This window comes from Lytechinus variegatus, chromosome 8 (assembly GCF_018143015.1).
Source record: "Lytechinus variegatus isolate NC3 chromosome 8, Lvar_3.0, whole genome shotgun sequence".
NCBI lineage: Eukaryota > Metazoa > Echinodermata > Echinoidea > Temnopleuroida > Toxopneustidae > Lytechinus > Lytechinus variegatus.
Genome location: NC_054747.1, coordinates 24,944,376 through 24,970,232, shown reverse-complemented (window position 1 = coordinate 24,970,232; position 25,857 = coordinate 24,944,376). Strand labels below are relative to the sequence as shown.

At 36.0% G+C, this 25,857-nt stretch overlaps 2 protein-coding genes across 3 annotated transcripts in view; both read right to left on the bottom strand.

Annotated features, from left to right (window-relative positions):
* The window catches only part of LOC121420226, a 19,449-nt gene extending 16,372 nt beyond the window's left edge, over positions 1-3,077 (bottom strand). For both annotated transcript variants that reach the window (XM_041614786.1, XM_041614787.1), the window contains exon 1: positions 2,730-3,077. The gene's annotated coding sequence lies outside the window, so the exon portion shown is untranslated. The remainder of the gene's footprint in view (positions 1-2,729) is intronic.
* Positions 3,078-8,711: 5,634 nt separating this feature from the next.
* LOC121419571 lies at positions 8,712-25,123 on the bottom strand. The gene is made up of 6 exons (XM_041614023.1): positions 24,778-25,123; positions 24,324-24,440; positions 22,281-23,550; positions 16,197-16,251; positions 11,996-12,179; positions 8,712-8,888 (listed from the first exon to the last, which is right to left on the bottom strand). The coding sequence occupies exons 1-6, from the start codon at positions 25,051-25,053 to the stop codon at positions 8,712-8,714; spliced, it is 2,079 nt and encodes a 692-aa protein (XP_041469957.1). The 5' UTR covers positions 25,054-25,123.
* Positions 25,124-25,857: the final 734 nt, after the last annotated feature.

Below are 25,857 nucleotides of genomic sequence, written 5' to 3'. Positions count from 1 at the left end.
CTGATCATATCCTTGTTGTCATGGCGACGAAATAACACTCGTTTAAAGGTGAAAAAAAAAACCTTCCGTGGGGTGCGGTAGGACACCTGATCGTAATGTTAATGAACAATGCTGCCGGATGAATAAGAATATGTTAACGATTGATCATGTATACATAATAGGACAGGTTTGCTAATGGGATTCCAGATCAAAGATAATTCACTGAACTGTATGTGAACAGCTAGAATGATAAAACCAAGCAATTACCATCATTCCAACAAGAGGAACAGAGTATGTAGTCCTGCTGTGCAGACATTAGCGCCATGACGTTAAACCGGGCGTTAAATATTTTAAAGAATACATGTGTACATGAAATTCGATGTATATGATTACAGGCTTTGATAATATTCTCTATTCGTTTGGTAGGATATTAAACTTACTGACAGATAACTTCGCATTAACATAATCAGAGGCTTCTTTGAATGTGACGGCTAATATTCACGAAATATTCACGCAGAGCACAAAGTGGAAAGAAAATAATTTGATAACGGAAACATTATTATATGATGTCAATAAAAACACAAAAATATTAAAAGTGATGATATCAGCAGTAACAACAGAAATAACAATGATAATTATAATAACAGTAATGATAATGAAAAAGTAGAAACAGAAACAATGATGATAATAATAATAATGGCAATGATGATAATAATAATATTAACAATAATAAATAATATACAATAAAATATAAATGTAATATAATATGCAATAATATGATATAATATAACAGAATAGAATTTAAATTAAGGATATGGTAGTAGTAGTAGTTGTTGTAGCAGTAGCAGTGGCGTAACTACGGGGGGCATGGGGGGCACGTGCCCCCCCCCCCAATCGGTTGGCAAAAAAAAAAACGGGGAAAAGGAGAAAGAGGGAAAAAGGAAGAGAAACGTAGTGGGGGAAAGAAGAAATTGTTGTTTATCATAGTATTATATTATGTTATATAACATAAGAAGCATTTTTTCACAACTTTATGAAACATTATTTGCTTAATTGTGTCTTCATTGTTCCTGGCGCTCACATAGACTTTTTAACGAGATATATAAAACTGCTGTACTAAAGCCTCCCGTTTTCAAATCAATATACAACAAAATAATATATTTCCTCGCAATTAGAGTTATTATTGTTTTAAGTAGTGATATATTCTTCTTTTTTCATGACTACTGAAAGTTATTGCCCTATTTTAAGGTCTTAATATAAAACATTTCCTGTCCGTGCTAACGTTCGCATTAGTGGATTGGTGAGATTTCTGCTCTTCATGAACTCCTAAAATCAGTCCTTAAAATGTCAATTTTTCTGATCTGAATATCAAAAAAATTTAGCTCGCGCTTCGCGCTCGCAGTATTTCATTAATGAGATGCGTATGATAATCATGATTACAATGACTTCAAAAAGTGCTCCATGTGTTTAGATGTAATTCTAACAAAATCAGCAAGCGCTTGGCACTTGCATTAGATTACTATGGTGAGATATGTATACTCTGACTTAATGGATTCGTAACTATAGTCCTTAAAATATCCATGTTTGGGGTCAATATATACAAAAATTTCAGCTCGCGCTTCGCGCTCGCATCATTTGGTTAGTCAAATACGTAGGGTCTTAGAGAATTCCTACAAACAACCCTTAGAATGCCCCTCTTCAGGTCTATATTTCCTAAATTTTCAGCTCGCGCTTTCGCGCTTGCAGTATTTGATTAGTAAGATACGTATGATAATCATGATTACATGACTACAAACATGACAAAAGGTGCTTCATGACTGTGTTTAGATGTAATTCTAACAAAATCAGCAAAGGATGGCACTATAGCATTAGATGACTATGATGAGATATTTATACTCTTAATGGATTCTATACTCCTTAAAATTTCCTTGTTTAGGGTCAGTATATACAAAATTTTAGCTCGCGCTTCGCGCTCGCATTGTTTGTTTAAGGAGACAGTTAAGTATCATGATTACAAAACAATTCGCTTATAATGTCAATTTTTAGCCCTCAATATCAAAAATTTTCAGCTCGCGCTCGCATTATTTAATCAGTGAGATAGATATTCGTTTGATGGCACTGCATGTCCTTAAAATATCTCTATTAGGTCAGTATACCTGACAACTGAGCGCGCTCCCTAAGTGACCCGAAATTTTTGCTGGTGCCCCCCCCCCCCCCCCCACAATGCCGTGACCCAAGGTACGTCACTGAGCAGTAGTATAGTAGTAAAAGTAGTGGTAGCATTAGTATAAGTAGATAATGATAGTGAAAATAATGATGGTAACTTTTTTTTCAGTTTTTAGTAAAATTAATTTTGCTTTTTTTAACAAAAAGCGGACTTAAGATAAATAAATTAAAATCAGTTAAATTGTCCTATTGATTTTACTGTTTACTTAAAACTGGCGAAGAGAAAAAGAAGAAGAAGGAAAAGAGCAAGAAAAAAAAAAGAAAAAGAAGAAGAAAGAAGAAGATGAGGAAGAATAAGAACATGAATAACAGGAAAAAGAACAAGCAGAAAAAGAACAGAAAATAAGTCGGTATGATTTCAGATTTTTTAAAGTAATAATCAAAATGTGCGCATTTTGTATTGAATCCCAGTACGAATGAATTATCATTCTTCTGGATTATAATCCGTCACTATAACTTCACCTATGTAGGTCGTATTATAAATTGAGACCATAATGTAGGCTAAAGTGTAAACCCTCTCTTACCTTGATAATACTGATTCAGTGCTTGTCGTCGAGTATGTTTTATCGATGATAAGACAATCTTGCAAATTATAGTCCAAGCAACAACCACACTCCACACGCAAATTCCGCCTTGGTTTCGTCTTACGGAAATTTCAGGAAAAACAGGAAGAAATTGGGCCCAATCATGCGATGGGTGATCACTAAGCTTTTAAAACGAGAGAATGAATTGTGATCTTTTCTAGACGGAATATATCATAAGTGCCCGGTGGCACCAGATAGTGTAGCATCAATGCTTTAAACAGTCATTTGCCAGTGCATCACTGTATAACTCGATCATCACCTGTTCTCGAGTCTCTACGATCAGTTCGGGGGTAAAAAAAAAACCCTGCTCGAGTTTTTGCCATATCAACCCCCCCCCCCCCCCCTCCAAATCATGCGGGCAAAATATTGATGGACTAACTGTTATATTTCAAATATGATTTGACATTAGATCTCTGCATTATCATCTGTCCTTTGGGACAGTTTAAATGCATTAACCCTATTATAATTATCAAAATTGGAAAAAGAGACTTAGAGCAAGGCAACAGAGAAAGAAATGTACACAAAATTGACAATGCGGCAGTACCTTTGTCAACAATACATGATTGTATGTGGATTGATTGTTGTTAAGAGTGTGAATGCTTGAGAATTGATTTTCCAAAACAGGTTAGGTTACGAACCAGCCCCACCCATTGTCAAGATCCAGAATTCAAAAGAGGTTGAGATACGCTCAAGAATATGGAATTTGAGCTACCTATCGATCGTCCCCTCCCTATTTTTAGTGACTGTCTTGATCAAGGCGTTATCAGGAGAATCGCAACAGTGCCTGTGTTTAGGGGTTTTTGCAGGCGGGTGCTACAGGCTGAAAATTATATGATTTGAAAAGATAGAAAAGGGGTAAAATGAGACAAACAAAACAATGCAAGTTTCATCAAAGTTGAACAAGGAATAAACAATAACGTTATAAATGCGACGGATTTTTAGAATTTTCCATTTTTTATTATTTCGGTGAAAAAAATATATGCATGATTAAGTTCCCCTTGCCCAGGTTCCTTTAAAAAAGTTTCATCTCGTTTCATCATTTTCCTTTTTATCTCCGCCCCTACTGCTCTATCTCAGTCTCGAGGCAAACGTAAACTGTCTTTCAAAACAACTATATATATATTTGAGAAAGTTTGAGGAAAATCCATAAAAAATTAAGTTTTTAGAATTTTAGGCTTCTGATTTTTGACGTCATATACGAGTAGCTGCCCCATACGTTATGTAATATAAAATGCATAAAACTCTTTTCAATGGTAAATTACTTAACACAAAACAACAAAAACAACAACAAATTCCGGAGCGGATGAGAATTTTTTTCTATTGATATACTAAGAGTACAATAAAAAAAAGGTTTTAGAAAAAAAAAATTCATTGATTTTTTTCTTCAGTACACGATATATGGGAAGTTGCTCGTATATGGCGTCACAAATAAGCAGAAATATATATATTTTTTTATAACTTTATTTAATCTTTTGATTGATTTTTCCCATTTTTTTCACAAATATTTGTGTTTTTCCGATATTTTTACAATTAACTTTTGTCAGGATGAAGTTCCCCTTTAATTGCTTTTGTCTATTGTTAAAGGACAAGTCCACCCCCCCAAAAAAGCTTGATTTGAATAAAAAGAGAAAACATCAACAAGCATAACACTGAAAATTTCATCAAAATCGGATGTAAAATAAGAAAGTTATATTTTAAAATTTCGCTTCATTTCACAAAACAGTTACATGTACACCTCTGTCGGTATGCAAATGAGGAACTGATGACATCACTCACTATTTCTTTTGTATTTTATTATATGAAATATGAAATTATGAAAAATTTCTATTTTCTCGTCACTGTCATGTGAAAACAGTTTTATTCCTCCCCGAACACGTGGAATTCCATTATTTTAACATTCTGTGCTTCAGGCAAGGTCCTAATCGTCAAATTCGTAAAAACTGAAATATTGTATAATTCAAACAATAAAAACAAAAGAAACAGTGACATCATCGACTCTCTGATTAGGATGTAACTGGCTCGCTCATATAACTATTTTGTTAGAAACAAGCGAAACTTTGAATTGTCATAACTTTCTTATTTTACACCCGGTTTTGATGAAATTTTCAGCATTGTGCTTGTCTGATTTTTCTCTATTGATTCAAATCAACATTTTTCTGAGGTGGACTTGACCTTTAATTTCTCTCTACCTCTCACTCTCTTCCTAATGCCCATGGTCCCCCCCCCCCTTCTCAATTATTTCCCCTTCATCTCTCTCTCTCTCATCCCCTTTTCTCTACCTATAATGGTGCACATCCTGGACCCCCCCCCCCCCTCTCTCTCCTTACGCATATGCACTTATGAAGTGAAATAACTGTACAGTTTATATACTTTTTGTATTTACTTCATTTAGTACACACATTTATTAAAATGATATTTAAAAAAAAAAACAGTGTTACAAAAGTGAATGAGCGTAATAATCTATTGATACACTCCTGCATGTACATGTATAGTTACTGATCGAATTTAGGGATTTTCTGATTTTTGTTTCAGTAATTATAATAATTAAGGAAATATATAACACATACATTATGTACAGATCAAACATTACAAAGAGTTTGACCACAGGGTAGATGCCGATATTCATAAATCAATGCCATACAATACAAGTACAATGTGTTTGCTATGGAATCTCATCCCTCTCTTTCATAACCCGCCTTGATGATCATAGAAAAAAAAACTTTTCCTGATCAGGAATCCTCAAAGAAAATACAGGCATTTTGCCAGTCTGAATGTCAAGTGTGTGTATTTAGCCTGAAGCAGGGATGTAGTCAAGGCCGGTACTTCCAAGCTGCAAGGCCGCTGGAGATAACCTTCCATAGACGTTGTACACGTTGGCAGGCCGAGGCCAGCAAAATGTGGCCTGAGGCCGGCCTATACTAAATCCCAGGCCTGAAGTTAAACACACGCAAATAAGACCACGTAGGTACTCTCCAAAATTACTAGATCTTTTGATGGGAATTCTCCAAGATAGTGGGAATACTTGCACTGTGAACTCAAATTGTTATTACTGTTGATGTGGAGGAAAAAGAATGTGTACGATTTCGCTGTATGTTTTTTTCCTAAACCCGCCACTGCAAAGCAGGGTCTATGTCCTAAAGATATTTGCCCATGTAGGTTATGCACAACTTTACCATGGTAATATGGTCTCAATTTCCCAGGTTTGAAAATGATAACTTCGAATGTAGGTTAACAAGAAATTGAAACTGCATACAAAGACCGTAATTGAACTTCCTACACAGTAAACTTATTAAATTCAGCTAATGGGAAATGAAAGAATTGAGAATCTGAATAAAAATTTTCCAGTGGGGTGTACAGTCATAATAGGAACAGCCTTATGAAATACATTTAGCTAACATGCCCCTTGCTCCTCCCCCCAAAAAACTAATTAGCCATCGAATAAGATGACCTCTGAGTCAGGAGGGTAATATGCAAAGAGACAATAGGAACAAAGCCATCTAGTCAATTTCCTTAGGGGCCAGAAGGTGTTCTTGAAAGCATAAAAAAGATAATAAAGTACATGTATCTAGTAATCCAACACATGGATAAAACCGAAAAGGAATATGGTATGTACTGATTTTCGCAGAACAGTGGATCATGTAATTTAATATGATAAAACATTACACTGTAGTGCAAATGCAACATGGCAATGATAGCTTATTGTGTTTGTCTGAAGAAGAGGGAGGGGTGGACCCTTTCAAAAATCCTCTACACATGAAAAATCAAAATGCCCCACCAAGTTTCCATCGTATCTCCTATCCAGCCTTCATGCAAACAGATTCAACAATGCTGATCTAATCTAAGCTGCACTCATGCAAATTCGAATTCAGGTTTTAAGTTTTGAAACACTGTTCAATAAAAAATAATAATATGCTTTTACATAGCACTTAATAAATTTGAACGTCTATCAGCACTACATATAAGTATATCATTAGCCAGATCATTTGATCATGGCATGCACGTGAACAATATGCATTATCTTCACTCCCTGGGGAGCATTCCAGAAGGGGTTCCATGACTCAATTGCTAGGCATACTACATAACACCTTACGACGGGACTGGTCTATGACTGGCTTGCGACTGAGTGAGTAGAGATGAATCGCAAGGTAGACATAAGCCTCGACACCGCACAGCTTGCGATCCGACTACCATTATGTCTGCGACTCGCGCATGCGTTTTTTGCTCTCTGATTGGCTGGAAGTTGGATTGAGCTTGCGATCCAGGCATAAGGATTCAACATGTCAATCCTTACGATTTTCCATGCGAACCATCTCTGACCGGTCTGTGAGTCTCGAGCTGACAAGGGCTGTGACATCACATCTCCCCTCACTCAGTCGCAAGCCAGTCGTAGACCAGTCAGGTCGTAAGGTGTGCGGTGGCCTATAGGCTTTCACATTTTGAGTGCCTGATAACTATACCATTCCAGCGATTATGCCATTCAGGCAGAATCACTTTCCAAATCAACCTCAATACACGTTTTCAGACTCAGTGGTGATCATGTACAGATTTGCATGAGCAGTATAAAATGAAGAGATATTTTCACCTCAACACGTTTCCTAAACGTGGTTCTTGGGAAGAATTTTTTTGTTTTACTTGAACGCAGCCTTACTGAACAACTGTACACACAAATATAATATCCCTAACCAGAATATATCACACATGCATAAAAAGAAAAAAAAAACAATATAAAGTTGCCAGCCATCCACTTTCACAATATTAGATGGATAATATTGCATTGCCAATAAATAATGTATAATTTTGTATTGATAAAAGAAATTCCTAAAAAAACAGAGAAGCTATTTGAGTATTATGCTAACTACCACATAGTGAATTAATTGATGAATTGACCATCACATAGTGACCTGAAGTTGGAGTCTGCATTTCAAAGCAAGGATATTCAACATATACTCTGCACATTTGCCAAATCCCCAAATATAACATATTTTCAAATATGTTTGCCTGGCCATAATGACCTTGTATCAAAGGAATGAGCATTTCGCGCTTCTTCTGTATTTTCAAGATTCTAGCTTTCCTCACTAAATAAAATGTCAGAGAGTCAAAAGGGGCCTAAGCTTTCGATCCTAGCAGAATCTTCTTCGGAGGCAAAAAAAAATGTCTTCAAATATGTTTACCACGGAATAATTACCTTGGTATCAAAGGAATTAGCATATCATGCTTATTTTGTATTTTTCAAGATTCTAGCTTTTCTCACTTTGATATTTCAGAGGGAAGCTTGCCTGGATAATGCAACATTATGTGCTGTCTTATTATCACACTGGCAATACATGTAGCTCAGAGGTTTGCGATGGATTGCAAATATATATAACACCGCCCATGTGTTCCAGGTCAGTATTTGAACAAAATGCATCTGCAATTATGATCTTATGCAGTATTGTTACTATTACAGTATTGCGATCGACTGCAATCCTTTGCGCAGGAATCCCACAAGCGGCCTTTTAGTACCAAATGAATTGTCACACTTCATCATAAACAAAAAAATGGCGAATGCAAGAAAGCCACTATGAAAAGGTGCATAGTACGTTTACAGCAGGATTCCTGCTAAAAACATGCAGATTGTTGGCAAGGTAACTAATGCCACAGAGCCTTGCTGTAAAAAAACAAATCATCCATCACCAACACTAAAATGCCAATGCAGAACTTCAAATAGCCTACTGGTAAGCCAATCTTCCCATAGGTTGGATAATCGCCAAAGTCAAAGCCATTCCATAGCACAGATTATTCAAAACATGTTATATACCTTGTTAAAGTCGATTTTTTCCCCAAGTCGAACAGATTTTACTGGTCCCAAGAGATTCGACTTAGTCCTTCTGTGTATAATTGTGAAAGAGGATGGATGGCAGATAATTAATGAATCTACAAAAGCTACGTGTCCTTAGATACTAAAACCCCCGCTGACCCTGATGAATCCGACTTCTCCATTGGAGCCTGGTCTGGAGGTTGCTCCCCTCTGACCTTGAGATTGTGCTTCTCCCTGTACTCGTTGATCTCCCGACCTTTGTTCTCCATCTGCTTGGTCAGGGTCTTAGTGAGCTGCTCAATCTGTATGAGAGAGAATCAGAGAGATGGAGGGAGAGAGATGGAGAGAGAATGTGAAAAGTGTGTGAAAGAAGGGTAAGTAAAAGGAAGAAGAGAGAGGTGAAAAGAATGTTAATTCAAACAAATCTAATGAGGGCATTAAAACAGTGCGCTAAAATGATTTATATTGTTTCCCTCCTCCGACCCTTGGTTTTTCACTAGTAAATACTTTCCATCCAAATACATCGCAGTATATACTCTTGAAATAGTTGGACAAAAAATGCCCAATGTTTAACCAGCATACTGTCCACACAACTATTGGTTAAAATCTGCCCAAATTGGATAATAAATTTGCTCAAATGGATAACTGCCCAGAATATTTTTTTTCTTTTATTACCAACATACATTACCCCACACAGTGGACAGCATGTTGCCCAACATTTAAAGTGTGTATAGAAAGGCTTTCAGAATTTCTGATAAGTACCTTTTAAAGGGGAAGGTATATCGTTAACAAAGCAGAAAGGTCATACAAATTATTGGTGAAGGTAACAGGTCTGAGGAAAATCCAACAAAGTCTGTTATCAGAATTTCAAGTTAAGACATCATAAGCAACAAGCGTCCCCAATACTGTGTAGTAAGAAATAAATTACATTTTCTGAAAAAAAAATTACCCGGTATTTTGGTTTTAATTACGGTATACCTTAAGTATATCAACAAATTATTTCACTCCCGCTCCTTTGCAGTCATCATGTACCAGTAAAATGTTGAAATTTAGGTGTTTTAAAATACATAACCTATGACAGCTGGAGCGGTGTGGCCCAGTGGATTAGTCTTCTGACTTTGAAACAAAGGATCGTGGGTTTGAATCCCAGCCATGGCGTAATTTCCTTTAGCAAAGAAATTCACCCACATTGTGCTGCACTCAACCCAGGTGAGTTGAATGGGACCTGGCAGGAATTTATTCCTTAAAATGCCACCATGCTGCAAAAGGCTGCGGGGCTAAAGCCAGGGTAATAATATCAGTCTTTTGGAAGCCCATAGGGACGTTATGACATAATGTGATTTGCGCTTATTTCTCATCAATCATACCATCAATCATTATTCATCTATCCATTTATCTAATGTATACCTGCTTAAATGTCTGTCGATCTGTCTTGCTATGTAATACCTATTCATCTGTTTACATCTTGTACTTATTTGTATTATTTTGAAGAATGAAAAATGAATTGAATTGAATATCTCTGCATCTATCCACCTATATATCATATATCTGTCTGTCTTCTATTAATACATCCACTTATCATAATTTTATCTCTCCATTCATCCATCTATTTATCTATCTTATATGTATCTGTTTTATTTATGTCTTTCTATTTATCCTTAAATCTAATATCAATTCATCTGTTCAAATAACTATCCGTTTATCTATCTACGACAGACCAACTAATTTGTCCGCATGACGAATTGAAATCTAGTTATTATTATTATCAATCAAGAACTTTAAATTCTAGTGTAACTTTTCTTAATATTTGATGGATTTAACTTTCACCAATATTTTGAATTATTTTTTTCTGGCACTTTTACAACAAACTGTTTATCAGGGTGGACTTGCCCTTTATCTACAACTCCCATACAACAAAATTATTTTCAATTATCACTTTTCTTTGCTCTAACTAAAAGACATTTAACCAATAAATCAAAACACACCTGGTCTTTATTATGTGTTAATGCAGGTAAAACATCTTTGACCGTCCTTTCGACCAAGACTCCGCCCACCAGACGAAAACACTTTCTATCACTGTCCACGTCCTGTAGAGTTTCTATCACCAACCTATGGAAGAAAGAAAAGATAGACAAACAATAAGGCCCCGATTTATTACAATGATGTTCATCTACATGTACTTGTAAACAGGTGTTCACAGTTGAAAACGAATCTAACCCAAGTGAAAAGTTGTTCAAGAGGTAAAAGAAAAAACACATAAGTAGGTAGGTCAAAAATCTGACAAAAATGAGAAAACTGTGAATTTCAGACATTGGTAATCAGTATACACTTGGAGAATTCAGATTAGCTGCATTGGTGATGACATGTCAAAGTGATGCAAGGCAAGGGACTTCTTTTCCATTTACTCCAATAAATAGCTAAAATGTCAACAGATCATCCAAGAATATTCATTGTGAATATACTGATGATTCCCAAGTATATAGATTCATTGATTTTGAATTGAGCTTTAAAAACAGGACATCATCATCAGATGGGTTACAAAATGGACTGCATGCTTGGTCAGAATTGAAATTCTTGTCCCACATGTACGCATTCATTACACTGTAGGATGACATCAAATGAAAACAAAGTTCAGAGTTAAGACAGTATACAAATAATGCACGTAAGCACGTGCATGCAGGGCCAATTAGTGAATGATGTGCGGGAGTTAGAGCCAATGGATATACCGCATCGAGGTATTCAGGACCGAGTGCAGTTTATCCATTTGGTGAGTTGAGCAGAGTTCGTTATTTAGGTCCTCTATGCACAAAAACGCATGCATTGTTTGTTTTGTACACCCCCCTCCCCCATGTTTACTGAGTTGCCCCGAATGCTATATTTGATCTTAATTCTAGATAATTCACGACCACGCACTATCCTGCACTCTGATATCAGAATGCAGGATAGTGCATTTTGGATGCAATAGTGCAATGCGCTGAATATCATGTGATCCGATTTGGACCAATCAGATTACAGAACATTCTTGGGAGTTGTATAATAGGGAATGTTTTTATTCTCTTGATCAGTGTTCTAGCTAGCTGCTATAGACCCATTTTAGTGGTGGTTGCAATTTCACGGCATTACAATTCCGGCTATTAAAGTCAAAGGTCCTAGAGCCAAAAGTGAAGGAACATCAATATTACAATCTGACATATGAAAATCTTTTAAAATAAATTATTACATATCAAATAGAAGAATATTTATTGCAATTATGCAAATAAAACAAGATTAAAGATGGAAATGAATGCAAGAGCAATTCCTCTTTTCAAGGACTTTTGAAACACTTTTCATTTGAACTTAATGGTGGATGGATGAAGTGTTTTTCACGATGAGTGGTGGTCAGAAATTTTCTGTGCCGGTTTGGCCTGACCTTGCTGTCCACTGTAGCTGCAACGCTGCTCTTGAAAGTAAGCAAATAATCACTGTTGGTGAAGGTGATGGGCGAACTATCACGAGGCAAGCTGGATGTAGCTATCTTTCCAAAGCGAAGCTGAGGAAAGATAGCGAGTACTTGTACATCCAGCTTGCCAGAAAGTGATAGTTTGCCTCGCCACCTGAAATCAAGAGATGATTATTTGTTTTATATTCTGCATCGAAAAACCATTATACATGAAGTATGTCGCTGTAAGAATTTCTTTTTTAAGTCAAGATTTCCTTTGAAAAAAATATCCGAGACTATGCTTGATTTTATGCTAGCGCATATGTAAACTATGTACAAGCATCCAAGATCTTTCTCCAAGATTTATTGTGACCTCACTAACGAACTTTACCATCAGAAAAAGACAATCGAGGGCAATGCACTTTTTGCGTGTATGTGCACTTGTGCGCGCCCACCTACATGTACATGTAGATCTTGCGCGGTCGTCAATGCAAGCGATGGAGAATGATGGACAAAAAAAAATTGAGTGGCAAAGTTTGTGCACACTCAAACTAATTCATTTAACACGTTATTACCCGATGGGCTGAAGAAGATCAGCGAAACAAAAAAGGTATAGAGCATGATCGGTTCATCACGGACGGACATTTGATAGATTTTGAAAGTTTTGAAGGCTTGTAACAAATTAGGAATAAGATGAACAAGGTTCCTTTGTGTTTTATAGTGAAGGGTAGGACATAGTATGCTGAATGATTAAAAAAGTTTGTTGCCATGGTTACATACAAACACAGGTATCCACTAAATGTGCCATATCACGGACGGACAAGATAGAAATGTGGTTTTTAGAATTATTGTACATTTTTATTGTTTCTATCTAAACAGCTTTACATGGACCAATTATTGTTAATGCACCTAACACTCGGGTATGTTAGCTTCTATGTTCAGCATATTGAATTCTTAACCAATATCAAACTTCCGAGAGAATTGCAAACATTTTCCATCACGGACGGACATCATGGACGGACATCACGGACGGACACAATTAAAATACAATGGAAGTACTCTGTAAAAAGTTCTTAGTACTTTTTTGGTAAACAAATGCAATTGTTTTAATGATTTGTACATATTTTAATAATATTAAACAGTATTAGTTGCACAATCAAGTTGCTACAACTTCAATCAAGTTGCTGCAACTTGATTTAAGATGTAGCAACTTGATTTCTATGCTAGACGCACAGTATAATCTAGACATACGATTGCTCTTAACACATTTCTTGTCAAAATCGAACGTAAAGAATAGGTGATGTACAACTGTATAATAAAAAAAAATAAAAAACGTAAAAAGCCATTGATATGCAGGCAGAAAGGAGCAAATTCACATGACAGTCCTTTTACTTTCAGAAGATGTTAGTATTCATAGAGAATTAGCAAGTGAAAAGACTTTAAATGAAAAATTGACATCCTGGTTCTTCCCGCATACATTTTTTACATAGTTTTTGTGGCTCAACTTACCCCAGACGATGGCACAACTTACCCCACAGATGGGGCAAGTTGAGCAATTTGACATCCTTTTTTTCAAAGGTCACAGTGACATTCAGCGTGGGGGTAGAAAGTTATATATAGGTGAAAAATATTTCCCAAGAATCAAATTTAAAGGTAAGGTACTTATTTCTACAATATTACTAGTCATATCAATTCTAACGTGCAAAATGCAAAAAGTGTCACAACTTACCCCGCCTTCCCCTATTGTCTTTTTAAAGTGTAGAATACAAGTAGGTTCAAAATCAACAGCTAGTTGATTATTGATCATGTTGATACAAGTATTTTTATGATCATGATGATTTTAGGCATTAATTTTCCAAGAGCAAAGATGTTTTTTTAAGGTCCAAAAACTAAATCTAAAAGATTAACAGGTCACTGATCCTTATGCTTGTTTGTTGGATCAACACTTGTCAGGGGCTCTCTTTAAATCCATCTTTTGCATATATCAAAGCGGAGACACCCCATAACATCAACAGCCCTCATGTATTTAGGCCCTGACCGAATCCAAAATTGAAATTGATATTCCAATCCAAAGCTTAACTTCTAAACACTACATTGCAAGCTTTATGCATTTTCAGTTTACCAGATAAGCGATTTGCTTAAAATTAGCTCCAAAATGGACTTCGAAAAAAGGTATTCATGTAATTTTCACAAACCTATGTTCTGTTAGAAGCATTGTGAATCCATAAGTTTGTACATGGAAAAATTGATTTTTCTGCTTATCAGATTATGCATTGCATTCTACTTCTTCTCCATCACTTTCTGCAAGCTTGAATTGATGAAATCTACAGCTTTGGACTTGTTCTTGCCATACTTTGTTTCCCGCTTTTTTGGCATATACATGTACATGCAGCTTTTCAACTCTATCTGCATTCCAATAATGCTTAACAATTTTCCTGACAACAATATAGCCCCAATAACGGCCAAACAAAGATATCACAAAAAATTGTGAAGAGTTGTAGGCTTATTCCATTTGAGTTCTGAATAATTCTCAGAGCCATTTTTCACTGCAATTAGAAGCTAAAATTAAACTCATAATCTGCTCAGCAAAGTTTCTCATTTGCATATATGAATCTTTCCACAAGTATTTCACTCGTCCGTCCGTGATCATTTTTCATTGATTTATTAAATGCATAAAATGTATGGATTTTAGCTATGTTCAAATAAAATGATGAACAGTGTCCAGTGAAATACTTCTACACACTTTTATTTCTGTTTCTATTCTGATAAAGAATAAAAAGCTGAGTCCATAGACATTATCCTAATAAAAATGATCACGGACGGACATTAATTTCATCACGGACGGACGGAAATGTTAACATCTACAAGGAAAGTTTACTTCCCATATTTTTTTCCTACTAATTTATGTTTGATGATAGATTAATGTTCAGAGTGCAAGACCATTAAAAAAATTGGAGTAACTTTGAAAACAATAAAACTAGAGTGAAATGAATTGGAGTGAATTAACTTTGTCCGTCCGTGATCAAATTAATGTCCGTCCGTGATCATTTTTGACTGACTTTATGATATGGATAAAATGTATGGATTTTAGCCATGTTCAAATAAAATAATGTACAGTGTTTAGAGAGATACCTCTAAACCTTTTTATTTTTTATTTCTACTCTGATAAAGAATAAAAAAACTTTTCATCTTTTTTTCCATCACGGACGGAAATTTCAAAATGGAAATGTTAACACCTACCAAAAAAAATTAGTTCCCAATATTTTTTTTTCTACTATATTATGTCTGATAATAGAGAAATGTTCAGAGTGCAAGAACATCCAAACCAAATTAGAGTAACTTTAAAAACAATAAAACTAGAGTGAATTTAATTTGAGTAAAAATGTCCGTCCGTGATGAGAGGTAGCAGCACCCCCATGAATAAAATGGACTATTCCGGTACTTTCGGAATCATCAATCTTCATGAAACTTAGTTTTTTGAAACCTGAGATATCAAAGATTATTTTAAAAGCAAATTTGATAAAAGTACCTTAAAAAATTTTTTTCACCTCAATGCGAACCCTTAACCGATCATGCTCTCTATCACTGTGCGTGATGCTTGATGGGGAAACTAGCCTTTATCACATGACCGACTTCTGACCAATCCCATAGCAAGATTCTTAGAATATAATTCCAACTATCAAATAAAAACTATTCAAAAATACCTAATTTTTTAGGGTTTCAGGTTTCAACAAAATACATCTTACTCACCTTACCAAGGGGACCATTGCTTGATCTTTTGACAGTTACTACAGTAGTTTCCAATCAACATATAACTTGGCTCTCAAGTTAATTGAATTCTTTTATTTTTTTCTAAATAAGAAGTAGAGATTGTTGAATGACAATTTTCTTGCGAATTCTCTCCACCTATGGAGAGATTTGTCTAAATCTCAATTTATCGTTTTCATCAAAATAGGGCTAACATTAAGTAAAAAGATATATTAACATGGTTATTTCATACATATCCGACTTATATCCCATGTCATTCATTTTATCTATTTTTTAAATCAACAAAAATTACTTAAAACCGGAAAGAGTTCCATATGCACCCCCACCAAAAATAACAAAAGATTGTCGAGAATTCAGGTTCGTTCACTTCAGATTTTGCTATCATTTTTTTACCGTTGCTTACCTTAGTTGGGACTCAACTCACCTTGATTTATCTGCAGTCAAGACCTTTCCCGCTCTGCTAGCGAGAAGCGCTGATACTGGAAGGGGTATTTTTACAATTATCAGCCAATAGTTTGACTAGTCTTGACTCACAGACCCTTTACTGACTAAATAAACCGATATCTATGGACAATTACACGCACTAGATCCTGCTCGAAAATTGACATATTTTGGTATTTCCACTCCCCAATCATATTTGTTCTATATTAGGGTTAGATATATTATTCTGAACCTTCTCCATGTTTTTATGTTCAATTTTAATGGGGGTGCATCTGGAACTCTTACCTTAAAACCCCACATTGTATGCACTATTTTATTTAGCATACTCAATTTCAATCTCATCTCATTTATTCACCAAAAAAGCATGTCAACAATAAAAAATTCACCAAAAGAGAACATCATGATCAACAAAATGATAGAACTTTGCCTTTAAACTGTGTAAGTGATTTTTCATTTGTATAAATCTCAATTTATTACCTTTTTATACTCACAGAGCTAGGGCAGGTGGGTGGGGGTAGAGATAGCCAGGAGGCTTCTAGAGAGTAAAAATCATTAACTAACGTAACTTACTCTCATATGAAGCCAGGGCTTCTATTCTATACATGTGCGTGTAGGTAGCCAAAACCTGAAACTTTCACCTCCGAGATTTCTACTTTCTCTCTAAAAGATCTCGCCCTAAATCATGTACATCCCTTACAAAAATAAACCACGGTATTACCATGGTACTCATGGTTTTACCATGGTATTACCACAGTTACCATGGTATTACCATGGTAGTCTTGGTACTACCATGGTACTACCATGGTAATACTATGGTTATTATAATATTACCATGGTAAGCATGGCCTTAATTGTTGGTACCATGGTAATACCATAGATAGCATGGCAAGATACCATGGTATTTATGGTAATACCATGGTTTCTACGGTAATACCATGGCATTATCAAAGATACCATTGTATTTCACCAGGGTATCTCTGGTAATACCATGGTATCTATGGTAATACCATGGCATTACCATAGATACCATTGTATTTCACCTGGGTATCTCTGGTAATACCATGGTATCTACGGTAATACCATGGCATTATCATAGATACCATTGTATTTCACCAGGGTATCTCTGGTAATACCATGGCATTACCATAGATACCATTGTATTTCACCAGGGTATCTCTGGTAATACCATGGTATTACCAGAGATGCCCTGATAAAATACAATGGTATCTATGGTAGTACCATGGAAATTGTAGTTTACTATGATTCTTCTATGATACTCCCATTATGATACCAGTTTGTGTGGTTCTACCCATGGCCAAATGGAGCAGGTGGGGCAGTTCCCCCACCCCACCCCCAAATAATAATAAAAAATTGAAAATTTATCTTTGCATATTGAAAATTCACAAAAAACACTGAAATTGTGCTCGAAATCCTTCAAATTCACTAAAAATTAATTAAAATTACCACTCTCTTGTAGCTCAGTCACTTTGCTCCAGTGATTTAGAATGTCATCAAAAATTGTTCTGCATCTTGCCCCCACCCCCCCCCCCAAAAAAATGCATACAGCTTTTGTTTTACCTTAGTATTAGCATGATATACCATTTTCTGCATTCTATCATGGTATTGATGCTGTTATTGCAACATCACACTTTGGGAATGCATGCATTTGTCACAATCACACTATAACAGTTACATCCATGCTTTCTTCTCATCCATGGTGCTTTAGTTTAACCCTTATCATTTCATTATGGAGGGGGGGGGGGGGTGGCAATATGCCCCTACCCCCCACTAAGATCTTGGCGTGGATCACACACTGGTGACGAAAATTGGCATGCAAGTCACAATGAAAACTTCAATTAGATTTTTAGAAACTCTTTTGGGGATTCTGATTAAATGTAGGGGAAAAAAATATGCTATTAAATTTTATCTATATATTTTTCTAAATTTTTGTATGTATTTCTTTGTTTCTTTGTTGTTTTTTTGGGGGGAGGGGTTGGATGGAAACCCTCTGCAACACTATTTCAATAATTACCAACATGAAATTACTTAATTCCAATCAATGAAAGTCAAAATAATGATCCATTTATGAATTTTTACTAGACACAGCAGTTCCATTGGTTTTGTACAAGAAATCCTGTTTTTGAGTAATTTTGGGTCTGATAATCACTTACATATTGTTGCGTAACTTTATAACTGCGTACCCAGGTATCGAGAATTTTGTCTGAAAAGCCTCAAAATGTTGAGGGGAGCCATTATGCCCCCCCCCCCCCCTACCCTGCAAGTCAGATTTCAGCTTTTTGAGGTGTAACTGGAATCGCTACAAGTTTCCAAAGAAAGATTGCTTACAATGAGCAGTAATGGAAAATTATTTTTTATTAGCAATATACATGCATATCCATAGACACGACCACCTACAATGTACACGTGGACACATAAGTACATAAACATCCATGATGTGGAAGATCTGTTCTAAATAAACTGGACAATGAAGATATAATAGTTTCACAACATAATATGTTGTACCTGCTGTGTTCAAGTTTTTTAATGGAAAATTTTCAGCACTGCACCATAAAACATCAATGCTATTTTTTTTAAAGGAAGAGCAGGGCAATAACAAAATTCCTTCATTCCTTTTAGACTGAAAAAAATATACCAGGATAATGGTATTCAATTTTTGCCACCATGAAGGCTCAACTGACATTGAATTCATTAAAAAAAATTGAATAAATAAATTGCACCTACATGAGGTTTGAGGTTAATTTCATATTCAATTTTACAATAATATTCCCACAAGGAAAATAGCATCTGATAGAATTCTTGCTAAATTCAAATTGCCCATAACACCTGTAAACTCCTCACTGTAAAAAAATAATCCCTTTGTGATCAATTAAATTCCTGTAGTACATGTAAAGTGGTATCCTTGGAATATGCAAGCATGCAATAACAATTATTCCATTGAACTATCCAAAACAAAAAGTATAAAAAATACTTTTCTTTTTTAAAATTAACTTTCTAAGTAAATATCTATTTTCATGCATACATGTAGTTCTACTCTTCTACTTTAATCCTTATCCAACTAGGGGAGGGGATCAAATTGACCCCCCTCAATATTTTTCGTAATCATTCTGCCGCGCCAAGCACCGGTTTCTTCTACAAAGCCTACCACAACTTTTGAGACCAAATTTGCCGTGCCTGGGTACATAGTTCCAGAGTTACGCAATATTATGTAAGTGCACGTCAGACAGAAAATTGCTCAAAAACATGGTTTTGTGTAAGTCAATACAAATTGTGGTTTCTGCCAATTGTAATAAATGTATGATTATTTTTACTTTTATTTCTTAAAACAAATTAATTTCATGCTGATTATGATTGCATAAGTGTCCCCAATAATTTTCATCCAAAAATACAATGAAAAACAAAAGGTAAAAAAAAAACAAAGAAATACATGAGAAATTCATAAAACAATAAAATACATACAAAATTAGTCCTGAAATTGCAATTTTTTTGTTGAAAATTGTTAGAAATGTCTAAAGAGACATTGTCACCAAAAGTTGGCTTTCTACAGGCTATTTTATTTGAATTATACGCCCAAATATAATTTTATGCATTAATTTGCATAATTATTAAAAATAATTTAAAAATCATATTTTTGAAAATTCAACGCAACAGTCCTGTAGTTTACACCCAGCTCTAAACGCATGCAAATTTTTTTGGCAATCCCACGATCCACAGCCGAGATCTGAATGGGGGTCAAATTGACCCCCCCCCCCCCACCCCAGTAGAAACCTGGTCTGAAATAGCCCAGTTAAAATAGGTTTACAGAGACAAATTGCAGTGCTTTGATCACAGGGGAACATGTAATAGTATGCACATTATGATTACCTGTGAAAAATGTTGAGGGTAAGCCCCTCTCCCGAGCATTTTACATTTTAAATAATTTCTCCAAAGTGGGAAGGTTTCAGAGTAAGCAATTTTAGGACAGTGATGGATCATATACAAGTAGTCTGTCACAATACATTTAATTGCAAAGAATTTAATTTCCACCACTTACCAACTTACAATGTAGGCATTAATTAACTTAATGCAATTCAATCACTGAAAATTCTGAAGCATAAAGTAAACTTGTAATAACAAACTGCTTAAGAATGAAAGAATTTCGTCATTACGTGCACATCAACATGCTGTTAGATCTGCATGTAGGCTGCAAAACTAAATAAAAGCTTCTGACATTTGGGACCCGGGAAATAACTAACAAAATTTTCTTCTGTCATTGTTCTTCATAATAAAAGTTCAAGGTAGGGAAAAAATTTACAGGGAATAGTCAAGCTGGGGATTTCACCTCCAAAATACTAAAAAGAGCCCCAATAAAATTTCCACAGACACAATGTTAATTATAGCAAAATTGCAGGGGTCTTGTGCTCATGAAGAAGCCCCCAAAATTTAAAATTTCCCTGGTGCAAGGTATAAGTATGTATTCAATGAATACACATATAAGCCTGCTAAGGCGTGGTAGAAAATACATGTGTAACACAGAACAATCTGATTGGCAAACAAGTAAAAAAAAATTTCCAAGGTCTTGATTGGTTCGGCCTGAAAAACAGAAAATTTATGTCTGTTTATACTTTATAGAGTGCTTCATTTATATCAATTTTCATCATTTCACCTCATCATCCAACATAATTTTTTCTGCAACAGCCAGTCATCCAGATGGCATGCAGTATATCAACTACACGGAAATGACTATCTCTATCTTGTGAAAATCTATGAGTCAAGCATGACTTTGTTGCATCCTGGCATAAAAAAAGATGGAATAGTATTAAGTTTTAATCTACAAATTATCAAAGATGATTCATAGCATATCTTTAAAAATTTGGGATGGAAATATAATTGATATGATTTATGTTGCAAAATACTGAAGAATTCAAGACATGTCCAAACTAGCTGAGTACATTATGGTCTCTAACCTATGCCCATTATTTGATGCATGATACTGTACATGATGCATGATACTCTGTGGAGTATCAGAGGATTCAACTTACAAAGACATGTGTGTCATTCCATATGTACTGTTACTGTAATTAATCACCTTCAATTAAATTTGGTAATGATATTACATACTCTGTTCCCCCTATTTTAACATACATGTTTTTACCTGTGATATCCTTGTAAGAATATGCCTCACAATGTCCCTTTGACACTTTGTTGACAAAGTAAAGTGTACATCCAAGTTCATCACCTTGCTTCAATATCAGCTTTCCCTCTGATGCTAGAGTTTCAACTAATATAATTATGTGTTCTTCACATTGACATTGCACATCACTTTGACAGTCATGGTTTTTAAAGGTTACAAGGTACAATATTTCACAAATTTTTTTCCCTAAAGAAATAATTGAGTTGTTTCTTCTGAATTTACTTGAATAAGCTTTGGAAGTATATAGAGAATATCTGTACACAAACTTCTCAAAACATCTAACAGAGTCAACTATCATTTCAACTCCAAGATACTCCTGGATTGCACGTTTGAATCGTTCTGAAAGATTAAGCACTCTTCCTCTTCCAATACAAGTGATGTTATGACCTTCATCTAAAAATGTTCTTGCATATTTGACACAGTGATTACCCGTCAACATTCTTGTAACATACAACATAGCTTCAGGAGAGTTTATGAATTGCAAATTTCTAGATAAGTCCTGGATGTGACAGAGAGACTTAAAAATCTGTTGTGGCAGATATCTTGTGCCAGCAAATAATGTCTTCATATATCCATTGTAAGACTCAAAGGCAAAAGCCGATGTACCCCACAATGGCCCCCAGTTTCTAACACTATCAGTAAGGTGAAGCAGTAAATGGTTATTGAATGTTGCCTCTCTTTTACCATATAGGGCCTCTGTAAACAAAACAAACTTCCTCAAATAAAACTCACTCTGTTCAAGTCTATTTTGGGTAATCCTTGCTTGGTTAAGATTATAGATTGCACACACAAGTAAAGACCAATGTGCTAGGTAAGTCACTGGAAGGATGCCACTCAGTATAACTGGAGATAAGAATAAAAATGTTCGCCACTCACTAGCCTTCCAGAATTTCAAATCCTTGAGATGTCTTGGCAGTCTAGAAACCTCTTTAGTCACTTTAGCATTTCTCAATCTCTTGTCAATCTCTTGTTTTAAGCGGCCAATGTACCACTCTTTTTGTCTATTAGCGGGATCGATCCACATAGTCATAAATCTTTTCACTGTACCTAAACACACTGCATGCATATAGTCTGCTATAAAACCTGATACAATGTTGAAATACGTCAATAAGGAGACAATGCTAACCCCCTTTACCCCTTCAATCACTCTCCCTGATTCTTGGGCTAATAGACTAGTGTGTTTGGTCTCTTGATCTTTTCTCTTTGGAGGTGGTGGATCCATATATGGGTATCTCACAGCTCCATCGGTATACTCTCCTCTCTGCTTACAGAAACCACAACCAAAAAATCCATTAAACTGTGTTGTGTTTTGCAGCAGTGGTCTAGCAACAGAATCTGTTGTGCATACAAGTGAAAACACCTTGGATATCTTTTCATCTTGTCCCATCTTCCATGAGAGACCTTCGATGGACAGCTTCTGACACTCATCTATGAAGGGCTTCAGGAAAACTGACATCTCTGGTTTAGACTCGCCAAACCAAAGTGCCGTCAACATGATATTCTTTCGTCTCATCTTTATCGGCAGTTCATTGATCATCACCAGAACAGGCCAGATGGAAGTTTGAGAAGATTTAAAAATCGGTACCCCATCTGAGTTCCAAAGCAGAGAGAAATTTTCAGGGTTAGCGAGTAAGCCATCCTTCTTCATCTCTCTATACTTGACACCATCTGTTATATCAGTTAGATCATCTTCATCTGAAGCATCAATCTTCAGATCCCTGTTGAGGATAGTGTCTCCAACTTCAGTATACTGCAATAAATGATGTAATTGCTGTGCTAGAGGAAGGACAATAAAAAATTGCCCCCCTTTGATGCTCTCCTCCCTACTGAATTCTGCACCACATTCATTGCAGATGAACTGTATATCATCACCACATCCAATGTACATTTTACATTTGCAGTAAAAATGAAATTGACACAGTCCCTTGTAATCTGTAAGTGTACCGTGGAACAGATACTTTGAAGATGGCAAAGTGTTTGGACAGTGCAGATTGATTAATTCAATCAAATCCTGAAGTGCCACTCCAGATAAGTGGTGCTTGACAGCATAACTCAAAACCATCAATAGTGAATCAATTTTTTTCATGTCACTTCCTTCACTTGAGATTTGCTGATCCCCACCTAGAAAATTCAATCCATGGATATGCTGTTTGGAAAAGAAAGAGAGAAAAAAGTAGAGAAAATGGTGAAGAGCAGTACTTAAAGAAATTATCACACACACATTTTAACAGGAAATCAAGGATTTTTTTATAACACCCAATTTGATTTTGTAACATTAGATCTCATATCTAGAGTTGTAAACCTAATAATCAAGATATGAAATTTACATCCTAAATAGATATATCTTGCTTTGGGTAAGAGTGCACTTTAAAAAAAAAGGGGGGGGGGGGAGATTTTGCAAGGTTAAATTGAATAATCGATGGTATAAGCAAGTAAAATAGAAATATTTTCTTGTGGGAAAAACACTGTCTTGAGGAAAAACATACATTGTCTTGCTGGAGTTGCCGCACCATCGAAAAGTTTGTCAATGAAAACTAGATCTCACATTTTCAATCAAAATATATTGATGACCTTCTATATGGCTATGTTTCTTTCATTTGAAAATACCTTATATGTTCAAAATTGATGAAAAGTCAGAACTTCTGCATATAGGAGGACCTCAGTTCTTCCCTATTGTGAGTGTTCATTTTCTTGCAATCAAGTTCTTTCATCATCCAAAAGGTGGAAGTGTATCAGAATTAATCAAGGTAATATAAAATACACATGAAGAGGAAGGTCAAAGAGTCAAAAAGGACAATTTCCCCTAGCTCCCCACACACACCTGACAAAAAATTTAAAATAGTATCATTACGTAAATAAGTTGAAAACAACTGTCCGAAACCTAAATACTATAATGCAAAGCCTAAAAAAGTTTGTTACCTCTTCTGGGTTACCAGGTGGAACTTCTTCATCTGCATCTTCATTTGAATTCACATCAGATTCAGCATCCTCCCCATGTTGTGGTTCGGCTACATTTTGTACCAGGAGAGCCTCTTCCTACATTTATCATTGAGAAAAAAGAAATCAAATTTTACGCAAATCTGGTTAAGGGCTTTAGCTTTAAGGCCATGAAGAATATGTCGATGGAAGGGAAGTAAAAAGCAAAAAAAAAAACAGGAAACAAACAAGAAAAGTATGAATTCCTTAGTGAGCTGGATTGAGAATTCTGGTGCAAGATCCATGACCATGGGCATGGGAACCTCTTGCCTCTTCAAAGGCAAAGCCCAAAGTGATATAATTAATGACAAGTTTTAAATGTAATAAATTTGGGGATGAAAATCACCAAATGGCAGTCACATGAAGGCTGCATCATTCATGCAATGACATTACTTACCCGCATCATGAGATGTTCTTCGTCCATGACCGTCATGTCATCAACCTCTTGCTCCCCATCCGCATCGCCAGTGCCCTCAGCCTCGGTGCCAGCGTTACGGTTGGGGGGCTGCATGGCCACCGGCTGACGTAGATCATGATTCTGGTCAACATCAGGCTCCATGAATTCCAGGTGATTTCTCCGACGACGCATTGTAGTGTACGGCATATTCGTTTCTCCATCGTCCAGGTATCGTTTGTAGAATCTGGGTCGATTGTTTGGTTCCCTTTGTGCCATATTCGTGATAAAATCATAGGCATATAGATCATATCAGTGCGGCCACTGAACTAGAAAGAAAAAATACGCGTCATGCATGCACGGATCTCCACGGCCGGCCACGTCTTCTTTCTGTACTGAACCCACCCCCCCCCCCCATTACGTACGGTACCTCTATGCCTATCAATGATACACACCGGGCCGGCGGCGAATTTTTTTTCAGCACTCGGCATAGCAAATACTCCATGTGCGCATGTGCGTGGACTTGTTGCTTGGCGGTCTTTGCCATAGAAAATGTACGCATATGTACACTATGAATGTACTACTTCAACACGATAGCTTAGTAGTCTTCAAGAGCAGACTCTGATTGAACAGTTCAACAAAATTGTGTCGGGAGAGCCCCAGCTTTTTGTCTATGTAGTTTTATGATCGCGATTCACCAGACCTTTTTTTAAAAGTGTTGCATTATGTACGCACTCACGGCCACGGAACTTTTCGTTTTGCGCTTCCCTGGAATAGTAGCGTGAGTTAAGTTTTTAATGACTCTAAATACATAATTCATCACTTCAAAACGATACCCCTTTTCTTGAGTTTTAGCGATTTTGATACCGTATTCACGTGATGAACGTAACCCCAAACAACCCTTTTTACGTGATTTTTTGGTCGCGCCTAGTACCCCCCCCCCCCCCACCAATATGCCCAGTCCTCCGTCTTTTCAATTTCTAAGAGAGTGAAAGTTGGTTGGAGTGATGTTTTCCGAAAAAAAAATAAAGTGAATGACATGCATGTTGGAGTGCTGTGAAGTGCATTGATTGAATCAGTCAT